This window comes from Eulemur rufifrons, chromosome 29, assembly GCF_041146395.1.
Source record: "Eulemur rufifrons isolate Redbay chromosome 29, OSU_ERuf_1, whole genome shotgun sequence".
Taxonomy (NCBI): domain Eukaryota; kingdom Metazoa; phylum Chordata; class Mammalia; order Primates; family Lemuridae; genus Eulemur; species Eulemur rufifrons.
Window position 1 is genome coordinate 1935936 of NC_091011.1, and position 13102 is coordinate 1949037.

Sequence of the window (13102 nt, forward strand, 5' to 3'; positions counted from 1 at the left end):
ATCCAATGGGCTTACCAAAATCAAACTGGAAACGGGTGGTGACACCTGGATTTCTGCACAGCGGGTGCCTGTGGCATGAAGGGAAGCACTCACCTTATACGCCTGCATGAGCATGTGGATGACGCCTGGCGCACCATGGCACCAGTGCACCAAGCGGTCGGTTTCATTGCTTAATGAGGACGGATAATTCCCAGATCGGAATCTTTTGTGGCGCACATAATCAATACTGGGTTTCACCATTTCTGTCAAGGTTTCATGGTCCACTTTTGCTGCTGGCTTTAAATAAACAAAAATACATTTTGCTTATTTTTTCTGTTTTTTTTTCCACTATTGTTTTGTAGCTAATATAATAAAGCACCATTTACATGGAACACTGAAGAACATATACAATTAGAATTGATTGAATTATCTGGTTATTTAAGACTTAGGCAGACCTTTTCTGTTACAATTCTTTTTGAAATCTTTCTAAAATCTATTAGTATTATAATGTATTGAACACATTTCATTTTTTCTTTGCTGAACAGGACTGTCACCCTATAGAGCAGCAAGGGAGGCGAGACTGAATCTCAGGTGAACCTAGGACTCTAGGGATTTTGTTTTGTTGTTTTGCTCTGCTTAAACACTCGTCCCCGGTTTCCTACCATATGGATCTTGCCTCCTAAAAAGCCAAGTACTCACTTCTCCCCAATCTACTTAACTGGCTTTGCAAATTATTTAACCTCTGAAATAGGGTAATCATAGTACTTACTGCCAAGGTGCTGATGAGGAGGAAAGGAGGCAAGCAGGCCTGCTTCCCCCGTCCCAGGAATCTGTGCGTAATGACAGCGCATACTTACTGAAGGCACTCATTAAACGTTACCTATTACAATTTATATTGAATTTGTGTTAAAGTTTTACTACAGGAACTAAGACCAAAAATACACTTGGAAAATGTTTACTAATTGTGAAGCATTGTCTTTAAAAGGGACTTAAAGAAAAACGTTCAAGGGGTCTCAAGTAATTGCACAGATTCCCATGAACAACCTGGTGGTGACAATGGAAGGGCGAGGCCGGGCTAATGGACGCCTTTAGTGGGACCTGTCAGCAGCCCACCCAAATCTGCGCCGCTGGCCCAGTCCGGAGCAGAGGACCTGTCTCTGGCCATTGATTCAACTTTCATTTGGTTTTAGCGACAGATGTTTTAACTGTGAAATGAAAACCAGTATGGTTCAAAATTCTTATTATTCTATTACAGTTAAAGAAAACCCACAACATGGATTCCTCCTATAAAATAAATCCACAACATAGATATTGCCTGAAAAATAAAATTAAAACCTCATTTCTTTAAAAAAAAGTTAATTTTGTTAAACACAAAGAGACAAGGAGCATCAATGCTTCTAAACTTCACTGAAGTAAATCTATTTTAACATTTTGAAACACAGTTACTTATTAGATAATCTTTGTTTTTCCTGACACATACTTAGAAAATGTTTTAGGCTTTTTTAAAAACTATAGGTCATGGATTGTATTTCCAAAAGGCTAAACGTAAGTTTAAAAAATACTTTTATACAGATAATATATTTACAGTTTAAAAAGTCAAAAAAATGTTAAAAAAGCTTTTCAAAGAAGACCAGCAGGCAGTGTTCCCTCCCAGGACACAGTGCAGTCCCCACCCCCACCTTTCTCCAGCTGTTTCTTCATATTACCTCCACACTTCTATAAAACCCGTGAGTGACTGTGTCCTGACTTACTAATTTTAGATGTCACCTCTGGCTTCCTCTGTGGCCCATGAGGACACTTTCCCTCCCCTAATCTTCCTAAGAGAACTTCGTTCTGATCACCATTTTTATCCACCTTTACTCTGTTTATAGACCAGACTATATAAATATTGTTTGCTGCTCAAACAAGAAATATACAAAATTACATATATTCTTTTATTCCTAATTAGTTTTTCAAGGAGTTTGCAACTTTCTCACATTTTCATTTGCTTAGTTTTTTCTGAACCACTACCTAAGCTTTTTAACAGCCACCAACAGCTCCATAAAAAGTCTCTCAATATAATTTTCCACTGTGTCAAATCTACCGTGATTTTTTTTTCTCATGGAGGTATGTCTCCATTCTCTTACTCCAATCGTAATCAACCGCTTTCTAGGTCCTCTGTGACACTGCTGTCCTGGGATTTCCACCTGCCGGCTTCTTGCCTGGGGACGCCATCCCCTCTCCTGGCACAAGGCCCCTTGCTCCTGGACCTGCCCTTCCTCTTTCTTACTGTGACCCCTTGCCTTGGCAGGTGCCACACTCTAGAAGCTTCCTGAGATGGGGTGCAGAGGAATTAAACTTTTGAGATTAAATGTTTAAAATAGTGTTTGTTCTGCCCTACATTTAATTGATTTTCTGGGAAGAACTCAATGTTGGAAGTCATTTTTACTCAAAACTTGGAAGGCACTTCCATTAATCTTTCATCTTCAATAGAACTGTTGCAAAGCACAATGCCATTCTGGTTCCCAACCTTTGTACACACACAGCCCGCTTCCTCCTTCCTGAAGTTTTAAGCGTTGTCTCTTTCTCCCTCATCTTACCCTTTCACAGGGATGGGTGCGATGTGGGGTTGGTTTTATTCCATTCATTGTGCAGGAACTTGGTGGGTCTTTTCAATATAGCAACTCATGTCCCTCAGTTCTAAAACATATTATTATTTTTCTTCAAATTTCCTCCCTACCATTTTGTGTTCTCCCTTCCTAGATCTCCTATTAATCAGATGTTGGGCCTCCTGGATTAATCTTCTTATTTTCTTATATTTTCCTCTCCCATTCCCTATTTCTGTCTGCTTTCTAAGATATTCAACTTTTATTTCCAAACATGTTCATAAATTTAAAAAAAATTTATCTATCATATTTTTAATTTTCAAGAGCTCTTTCTTGTTCTCTCAAATGTTTCTTGGACATAATAGCTGCTCTTATTTTCCTGAGGATATTAATTATTAGTTATGGTGTCTTTAAAGTTTTCTTTCTCTTCCTAGATAATCTGTTTTCTCTTTGTCGATTTTTTTTTTTCTACTTGTTTAGGTCTCTTTCAAGTTGGAGGCTTTTCTCAAATGTCTGGAAAGTCTTTGGCTGCTAGTCTATACTTACACATCAGGTAGTATAAACTAAAAATAAAATCCTAACCCTCCCTGCTAACTAAACAGACCCCATTGTGGCCAAGGGGACCCCAGCCTTAAAACTGAAGTTTCTGGCCCTAAAGGGAAGGAGGTTTGGCCATGCCTGTTATACACCCTTCCTTTTGGAGTTTCGATAAAACTAACCAGCTTTAACTAAACAGAGACCATAAAACTGACAAAACAGACTTTATGACAGTAAGATACCGAATTATCAACAGGACCTACGGCCATGCCAGGCAAAGGTTAAATAACACCTGTAGGCCATCAATTTATTTAACAGATCCCACTTGAGTATGTATATTGTGACTTGTCTCTGTTTAACAGACCTTCTTATCTTAAAACATTCCAGGCCTTCAGATAAAGCTTTATTTCTTTAGCCAATTACAAATCAAAGAATCTTTGAACCCACCCATAACCTGTAAGCCCCCTTACTCTTACTTTGAGATGTCCCACCTTTTCGGGCCAAACCAATGTATACCTTCCATGTACTGATTTATGATTTTACCTGTGAGTCCTGTCTCCCAAAAATGCATTAATATAAAACCAAATTGTAACCTGGAAGCCTGGGGACCACTCACTCAGGTCTTGGGTATGACCCCCCGGCCGACAGTCACTCATGTTCAGCTCAGAATAAACCTCTTAAAATTACTTTATAGAGTTTGGGACTTTTTGCCTTTTGTAGTAGTACAAAGCTCACTGCATAAACTGTGCACAAGAGGGGCTTGTCAAACATTAGAAATCACTTTAGAATGACTGGATGGTGTATCGGTTAGGGTTCTTCAAAGAAACAGAACCAATAGGATGTATGTCTATATATATAGAACAACATCTTCTCTAAAGAATTGGCTGCATAGGCTTGAGGTGCCCAAAATCTGACTGGGGTAGCCAGCAGGCCGAAGACTCCAGAGAGCGCTGTGTTCAAGTCCAAAGGCAGCCAGCTGGAGAGCACCTCCTGCAGGGGGCAGGGGGGCCAGCCTTTTGTTCCATTCATGCCTCGCACAGACGGATGAGGAGCACCCCCTTCATGGAGGACACTCTTCCTTGCTCAAAGTCCACCAACTTAAATGTAAATCTCATTCAAAAATACCCTCACAGTAATATCCACACTAATGTCTGACCACATGCCTGGGCACTGTGGCTCAGCCAAGTTGACACACAGAATTAATCATCACAGGCTAACTTTTTAAATGGGGACTTTCAAATGCTTATGTCTAGAAAACTTTTATCTGAGCCAGCTGCTTCTTCAAACCCACTGCGGTGAGAGAGGCGGTGGTGCGTGAGCCGGCGGGGCAGCAGGACGGCCTCACCGCTCACCATGAGGAGCCCCGACCACTAGCGCTGCGCTTCCCTGCAACTCTCCTCCTGAGTCAGGTGCGGGTCCAATCCCTCCTCCGGACCCAGTTCCTTTCATCTCCAGCAGGAGTTAAGGGGAGGAACAGGCACTTCACTGTGCTGGGTGGGCACACTAACAGAGGTCCAGCTGCTCCTTCTGGGAAATAAAAATAAAATGCTAAGCCTCCCAATCGACTGAACAGATCCCCTCTGGCCAAGGGGCCCCAGAGAAACCTTTACGACTGAGATCCAGGCCAGGTCAGGACAGGATGAGAGGTGAGACACGCCTCAGCTACCCTCCCTCACCAACCGAGCTCAGGCCCTCTTCCCTGAGGGCCGGACAGAACCAGCGGGACAGATGCTCCATCCTGATTTCACCAGCCTGTGGGCAGCCCTCCCTTTTGTGGTTTCAGGACAGAACCGAGCAGCATTCCTCCCTGATGACAGACCACTGACCGTGCAGTCACCTGGCCAGTCTTCAGAGGCTACACACAGAGGGCCTTCGTGCCCTTGGCTTCACCTTTTGGTGTCAGAGAACTGAAAACTCTACCCTCAGATCATGCTAATGCCGCCAATTTTTGAACACAGAACACATGAAGTACCATGAAGCTCACTTATGCATGTGCGTGTTTCTTCTTGCATAAATATCCATGACTCCTGTAGTTTATTAAGTATCTGTATTCGGCCACCCCACCCAGCATAAATTCCTGTTCCCTCCACCCTTCCCTGGAAGTGCTTGCTCTTGGTTTTCACCCAAGGCTGTGCTTCCCAGCCTGCAAGATGGGCACCTGCAGAGAAATAAAGCTCTCCTCCCCAGATTTATGAACCTCACCATTCTTCAGCTGACAGTTCAAAGAAGGCCTCTCCTGCTGCCCAGACCTCATGCCCACAGGCACACACATCTGGTACTGCCTTCTACAGGATGCACCACTTTAAATTCCTCAGTTCTAGGGTTCTGTGGGACGAACTGGTTGGCTTCTTGCTGGCGTCCTCCTTTTGAGGCACCAGGTACAATCTCCTCCCATCCTGGCAGGCTGTGTGCCATTCTCCACCGACTCTCGGCTTACATATTTGTCGTCTGGGGCTCCCAATGTCTCTGACTCTCAACAAAGAATTTGCGTTTCTGCTTTTTGTTTTTCTAGTTGTTTTGAGATGATTTTCAAGAGGAGAACTGTCTTTATTCTGCCATCATGAAAGTGGAGTTCTGTTTAAGCGATATTTTTAAAGTTTTTGCATATAATTATTGTGAGTCTTCCAAATGGCAGCACCCCGTGGAAACTCCTGCTTGCACAGAGCTGCGCTGCAGGGCCGGGCCAGCACGCCACACTCTGCTTGACGCCTCTCGGAAACACCGACACAGATTTCTAAATCCAAGAGTTACTAAGTAGTGTTTCCATGTTCTTCACTTGAAAAGCAGATGAGTGGAAAATTTTATGATTTGTATTTCTCCCAATGAAACCCCTAATACATAAGCACCTCACTCTAAACCACTCTGGTGTGGTTCTCACATTATGAAAAAAACAAAAAGGTTTCTGAAAACACTGTTAAAACACTTTTCTGAGAAAACAGAGAACACACAGAATACACTGTGACGGTTACATCTGTGTCAACTTGACAGCGCCACAGAGGACCCACATTAAAAATTATTTCTGGGTCTGTCTTGTGAGGGTGTTTCCAGATGAGATGAGCATTTGAATGGTGGGTGCAGTAAAGCAGATGGCCCTTCCCAAGGCAAGTGGGAACCACCCAACCCACTGGCCTGAGCAGAATAGAAGGCAGAGGAAGAAGCAATCTGCTCCTGCCTGCTTGCCTGCCAGAACAGCGACATTGGTCTTCTCCAGCCCTGGGACCGCGATTTACATTGTCAGCTCTCCTGGGATCTGCTGGGTCGCTGGTCTCCCGGCCTGGCCTGGAGCCACAGCACCGGCTCTGCTGGGTCTCAAGCCTGCAAACGGCAGATCCTGGGGCCTCTCGGCCTCTCAATCACATGAGCCAATATAGCCTGTTGGTTCTGTCTCTCTGGAGAACCCTGACTAACACAGACACAAGGTCTACTACATGGTTCAGAATAACAGCACCCTTTTTAAATGAGATATGGAATTCATAGCAAGCTGGGGGTTCCTGAATAAGACAAAGTTTGCCCTAGTCTGAAACCCCTAAAGATTTTCCCCCATTAAAAGAGCTCCTACTTCAATCGGCAGTAGGACAAGGACAGATGAAAAGTGTGGGCAACAGACAGCCAATCTGGTACAAAACTATGTGTAGAATGTACTCTTATGAATTCGCTATTCGTGGTTTACGGAGCGGAGTTTAAGCATCCACGATTCAAAGTAGGATCACTACTTCAATTCAGCCTGCTCTGTTTGTACTACTAATTTCACTTCCCAGTTGATCTAACATATTGCACTGTATTGGTATTTCCGAGTATACTCACTTACCTGCATTAGCATATAGTAGATTCCAGCCATGCCGTGGGCTGCTCCGACATACTGCTTCCTGTGCCACTGGTACAACAGGGGGCAGCGCTCAGTTTTCCTTTCTTCTCTTGATAAAGTCTTACCCGATTCGATGATAGCATTTACTACCTGGAGACAATAAGACAGCTAAATCTACAAAACTTACATGCATCCTGCTCTAGTTTAATTAACACAAACAACATGCCTATACGTGTGTGTGTGTGTGTGTGTGTGTGTGTGAAAAAGAGAGAGATTAATCTATTTTTTTTTTTTTTTGACAGAGTCTCACTCTGTTGCCTGGGCTAGAGTACCGTGGCATCAGCCTAGCTCACAGCAACCTCAAACTCTTGGGCTCAAGCAATCCTTCTGCCTCAGCCTCCCGAGTAGCTGGGACTACAGGCATGTGCCACCACGCCCGGCTAATTTTTTATATATATATATATTTTTTTTTTTTTTTAGTTGTCCAAATAATTTCTTTCTATTTTTAGTAGAGACGGGGTCTCGCTCTTGCTCAGGCTGGTCTCAAACTCCTGAGCTCAAACGATCCGCCCACCTCGGGCTCCCAGAATGCTAGGATTACAGGCGTGAGCCACCGTGCCCGGCCAAGATTACTTAATCTAAAAATCTTTAAAAAGTTAGCAGCTAACATAGTTATCTTCACTTTATAAATTAATAAATGCAGGCAGAGAGAAATCAGAAGACAATGCCAGACTAGAAAAAGATAAGAAGTCTAACTAAGAAATCAAGAGTTCTTTATATGAAAAAGCTACTCAAATCTGGAAAAATTTCCTATAAAAACTGTTCTGAACTTTTAGTTGCCTGGTACCTGCAATGTTTTCCCCCCCCAAAGACTGGCAAGCACATCTTCCAGGAAAGGCTGGAGGAACTGGCTTTATTTATGAGAGGCTGAGAATTTTAGTTAGATCAAAAGAATATCATGCCTGGAATGACTACATGGCAAAGATACTAATTGTTTCCTCACTTCCATTCTCTTCTCATCCTTTTGGTAAAGTACTCCAAGTTTTAGCTGGGCATCTGGCCTCCTGGCCAGAGACAGCTGAACACGGTCATTTGACTAAGTTCTGGCAATGGGCTATGAGTACAAGTGAGGTGGACAATGTGTAGATGGAGCCCTTAACAAGGAAGCAGTTATCCTCCACTCCTGCTTCCCGCCTTGCTCAGGCTGGGGTGCTAAGTGAGCTCTGGCCAGGCAGACAGGGTGCCCCCAGGAAACGGTAGGACAGTACAGAAGCAGCCAGTCCCCAGTCACAGCAGCCAGGACTGCAAGTCAGTTCAGATATCTCATGAAAGAGAAATACACATTCTAACTTTCTGAAGCTGCTGTTGTTTGGTTCCAGTAAAAATGGCTGAATGAATAAAGGATGAAGAAGAGTACAGACTTTTTGTTAATGTTCCCAGAAAAAAAAAAAAAGGGCTGTTGTTTACTTTTTAAGAGATGCTTTAAAAAATTACTCCTACCTAGAACAAGAGTCCAGCTCTTAAAAGAACTCTATGCTAGCAGAAATGGCAGAGATGAGAGGAGGCCCACGGTTGGCAGCAACCCCACGTACCTCTCTAATAGCTGACTCACACACGGTGCCTGGCCCGATCTCCGTGTTCAGGTACATGAGGGCGTACAGATAACCTGCCCGTCCGTACAGCAGCTCATCAGGAAGCTCTGACTCTTGGCAGACAACGGCTCTCTGGAGCTGCAAAAGTCTAACCAACAAGAAAAATTCTTGTTTTCTCAGAGAATGTCTAAATTACCTCTTCCTGAAACACAAAGTAACCCCATCACTTTAGGAACTACCTGCCATTCATTTGTAAATTTAAAACTGAGATTTTAAAAAATAACCAAACACCTAGAAAATAACAAAAACTTCTCTGCGTAACTAATTCCTCTCTTGAATGTCAACATTAAAAATAAAACATCGTTCTGCTCAAAATTTCTACTTTTTTTTTTATCTATTCTAAACCAAAGATAGAAGATTTTTCATTTTAAAATCCGGAATTAAAGAAAAGCACTTTAAAATCTATTATAAATAAAATGGCATTGAAATGTAGCCAATGCTTGGGAATTAGCTTGTGATTCTGTCTTTCAACAAACATTTAATTTACTAGCATGTGCCAGATGCTCTACCAGACCCTACGAGGGAGCCCTTATTTCTGCTTCTTCAAGGAAGAATATAAACCAATAGGTTTAATAAAAGCTTATATTCCCTAATTGTTCCATCATTAGCATATCTAATCAGTTACTTAAAGGCTGAACCTAAGATTAATTTAGTTTTTATAGTGGATCTAAGGCATGTATGCTATTATAGTTTTCATGCACTAAAGACAAGCAAAAATTGCTTAGAAAAAATGATTAAAGTAATTCAAAGAAACATGTTTACTCTCCCCCAAATTAAGAAACACACATGCTTGGATAGAAAGAGAGCATGAGATCCCACCATTATGCTCAAGATTAATATACAAACTTCTTCACTTTTTGGAGAGACCTGTTTGCAACAGGGGATGAATTAAAAAATAATTTCTTTTTTTAATATCTTTCTACAGCAAGAGCTTCAACTAAGAATTGGGAGAAAACATTTCCAGTTTTAAAAACTCACTTTGTAATGCATTCCTGGGACTCACAATCGCTTTTGAGTTTATGATATATCACAGCTCCCACAGCAAGGGGCCCGGCGTCTCCGCAGAGGAAGGTGACCCTGCGGCCGTTCAGATTCCTAAGTGTTCTCTTTACGTAATCCAGGGACCGGAGCAGGTAGGTCTGGTCACACGTGACCCGGTACAACTGCAGGTATAGAAGGGCTATGCCTGGAATAGTTCCCCGCCCCAAAAGAAAAGCATTATTACCTTTTTACCTTCTCGACATTATTTTGTAATTACATGAAATCTCTTCTAAATAAATGCTATGGTTCTGAAAGGGCAATGTCAAAAAAATTAGATATCATTACATTTCTTAAAAATGGGAGAAAAAAAAACAACAAACCAAGACTGAGAAATTAGGATGGAAAGAACAAAAAACAACTGTAAACATATTCTCTTGCTAATTGTCCTGGCACAGTGATTTAATACCTCCTACTCTTAAACAAGGGAAGATACACCACCACTTCCCACTCATTCTCAGTTAATTTTCATTCATTCCAAGGTTTTATCCATTCACCTTTGTATCTTAAGCTAATTTGGGTCCTTTTTCTTTTTACTTCTCATATAATCAGATCTGCCTATGTTATCCGAAATTAAATTACTATTTTTCTGGATTTTATACCCTCTTGTCCCTAATTTTTCTATTTTCACAATTTTTCAATTTTCTTTACCAAACAACCCATCCAATGGACCAACCGAGCAGCGAATGAAACATTTATGAAACACCGACATGAAGCAGAGTAAGGTAGGCAGTGCAGAGGGTATAGTTTATCACCCAGCCAACTTTCTTATTTCAGATTAAAGAATAGACCCAGATCTTCAAACAAATCAGAAAAGGGTCTTTGTCTGAAAATCTTTGGAGGAGGACCTGTATGGCTTTTTAAAGGAGCATGTTCTTATGCCCAGATTCAAGAAGTCAACATGATAGCTAAATAAAAAATGAATCAGTATAGATACATACTTTAATAAAGCATATTATAGAAAAAAGTACAGACAGAGATGACATGATGGTGAAAAGGACAAACAAAACATTTCTTTAATGTTTGGATTGAGGTTCTTCAATGTTCTGGTCATTTGTCTAACATTGTACTCTGACTTTTATTATTTTTTATTTTGCTTTTTAAATTTCTCTAAATATCTAGCTTCTTCTTTCTTTAATTCTTCTATTCACTTTCTCTAATTCTTTCTCTAATTCTTCTATTAACTTCTCTTTCAAATTAATCTTTAACACCTTTTCAAATTTTTATGAGAAGTCCTTCTTTCATCATTATCGATTTCTTTAAAGATGTTGAGTTAGCAGATCTGAAAGTAGCATATTTGGAAGCTCTGAAAACAAGTCTTCTTTATGAATTACTTATCACCTCCTTGAGTGCATGTTTTCTCTATCCAAAAAATGTAAATTATAAACGTACAGAAAACCAACAGTAAAAGTTAAATATCTATAAATTTCAAACATAATATTCACTATAAAAGGCTTACAAACAAGTACTCCCTCATGGATTCAGAAATCTCTAAAAACAGGATGCTGATCTGGTTAACCTGTGAACTCAAAAAACTGTAACTATGTATATTTAATGCTTAAGTATTTTTAAGTAAATGATGACAGGTAAAGAAAAAAAAGAAAGTCATTCTCACAGTCCTGGAGGCTAGGGGGAAAAAATGGTCACCATGCTTTGTACTTTTTTGGTTGACAGGTAGACAGTAGGTGGCAGGCACTGGGTGAACAGGCCTTTAGGGATAAGGTGTGCGGGAGGAAGAGCTCTAGAGTCCTGATTAGGTCTTGCCGTCTTCGGGGAGCCTGTGCCCCTGGGCTGTGCCCCGCACGCTTGGTGGACAGGACGGCTAGAGGGAGCTGCGGTTACCGCCCTCCCAGCATGGAGGGCTGGAGCCAGCCGCTGGCACCTCCCCTCCCCAGGCCAGTGAGCTCCAGAGGGCAGGCCTGGGTAAGAAAGAACTTGCTCTGACCTATTTCCAAATGGTTCTTTCCGCCTTCCCCTGCAAGAAGCAGCACAGGGGAGGGGGATTTTCCCCCGATATTCAGATATTCACTGTGAGGACCTGGTAGAGCTCTCAAGGTAAAACTCATGGAAGTGTGGGAGCCTCACTATGACTGGGTCCCCCGGCAGATTTTTTTGGTTTTAAACTTAAAATTTGAATACCTTGTGTTGTCTGCTCAGCCTCCGGGAGTTTTCAATCTCTCAGACTTGTCCGAATTCATCGTTACAGTTTTAAGTTTTCCACCCTGGCACCGGTTCCTGTAGTGGCTTCTGTTCCATTAGTTGTACACTAACGTGCCACATAATGACATTTCCGTCAGCAATGAACCACATATACGTGGTCCCATAAGATTTTAATAGTGTAATCACACCGGTCCAATCTGGCTCAACTTTATGTAACAAAGCTGTGAGTTGTTTTTCAGTTGCCACGGACAACCAGGTTGGAGATCACCTAACTTGAGCATGCCCAGGTGAAGTAAGCACGCAACCACAAGTAGAACCTGAGTGCTCGGACCCGGCAGCGGGGAATGAATTATGAAGCTGATGTGCGTGGCAGGGTCCGGGATCCAACCGGACTGAGCCCTGGCGTCACCCCACGGCACGGTCCAGTCACAGCGTGCCTCCTGGCAGCACCCCACTGCAAGATCCCATCAGATCAGGCCTCGTTACCCTAGGTTTCCAAAACCTGACCCCGCCCCAGCGCAGGAGACAGAGTTGAGCGTTTCCTCCCGTCTCCTTGCCAGTCAACTTACAATAAAGCTTTTTCTTTTCTCAAAGGCTGGCGCCATGGTATTGGCTTCTATGTGCATTAGGCAGAGACCTCACTAACTGCTCAGCAACAATATTTTTACCATATCTTTTCTATGTTTAGACACATAAATCCTTGCCAGTGTGTTACAACTGCCTACAGTGTTCAGCCCAGTACCATGCTGTGCAGCTGTGCAGCCGGGGGCAACAAGCTATACATGGCCTAGGTGTGCAGTAGGCCATGCTAGCCAGGTTCGAGTACGTGCACTCTGTGATGTGAGCACGATGACAAAGTAACCAAAACGTTTGTGCCCCCATAATATTCTGAAAAAAAAACCTGAATAATAAATTATATATTAAAAAAAATTACCTTACAACACATTTCTCAGAGTGCATCCCTGTTGTTAAGCAACACATGACTAATTCTCTGCATCCACCTGTCTCTCCAGTTTCTGGTGCGGCAGTTTGCCCTGTGACCCCACTTCTCTGATGGACCTAAGAACTGCTGATTTCTCAGTTTGTTCCGCTTTTTACTTACTGTCAGAATGGAGTGGTGACTTCTAAACTCCTTATGTGCTGGACTGGAAAACTAAAGTCCCTCTTTAATTTGCTTTTGTTGCTTTTTCTTTGCTTTTTTTTTTCCCCCTTAACAATTTGATTTAGTCCTTTATTCATTCAGCAAATATTGAAACTTTCCTAGATAATGAGAATACTTTACTCTTTACAGCACTGCTGAGCTTTCTGTGGTCTTAGTTCTTTCTTTGCCGCTTGTACTTCGGTCT

At 42.1% G+C, this 13102-nt stretch overlaps 1 protein-coding gene across 1 annotated transcript in view; it reads right to left on the bottom strand.

The window, feature by feature from the left end:
• The window catches only part of LANCL2 (LanC like glutathione S-transferase 2), a 50370-nt gene that overhangs the window by 17547 nt on the left and 19721 nt on the right, over nt 1–13102 (bottom strand). Inside the window, exons 3-6 of the mRNA XM_069461924.1 lie at nt 9537–9744; nt 8499–8646; nt 6910–7056; nt 94–276 (exon numbers count right to left, since the gene is read on the bottom strand). Coding sequence (XP_069318025.1) covers nt 94–276; nt 6910–7056; nt 8499–8646; nt 9537–9744 — 686 coding nt within the window. The remainder of the gene's footprint in view (nt 1–93; nt 277–6909; nt 7057–8498; nt 8647–9536; nt 9745–13102) is intronic.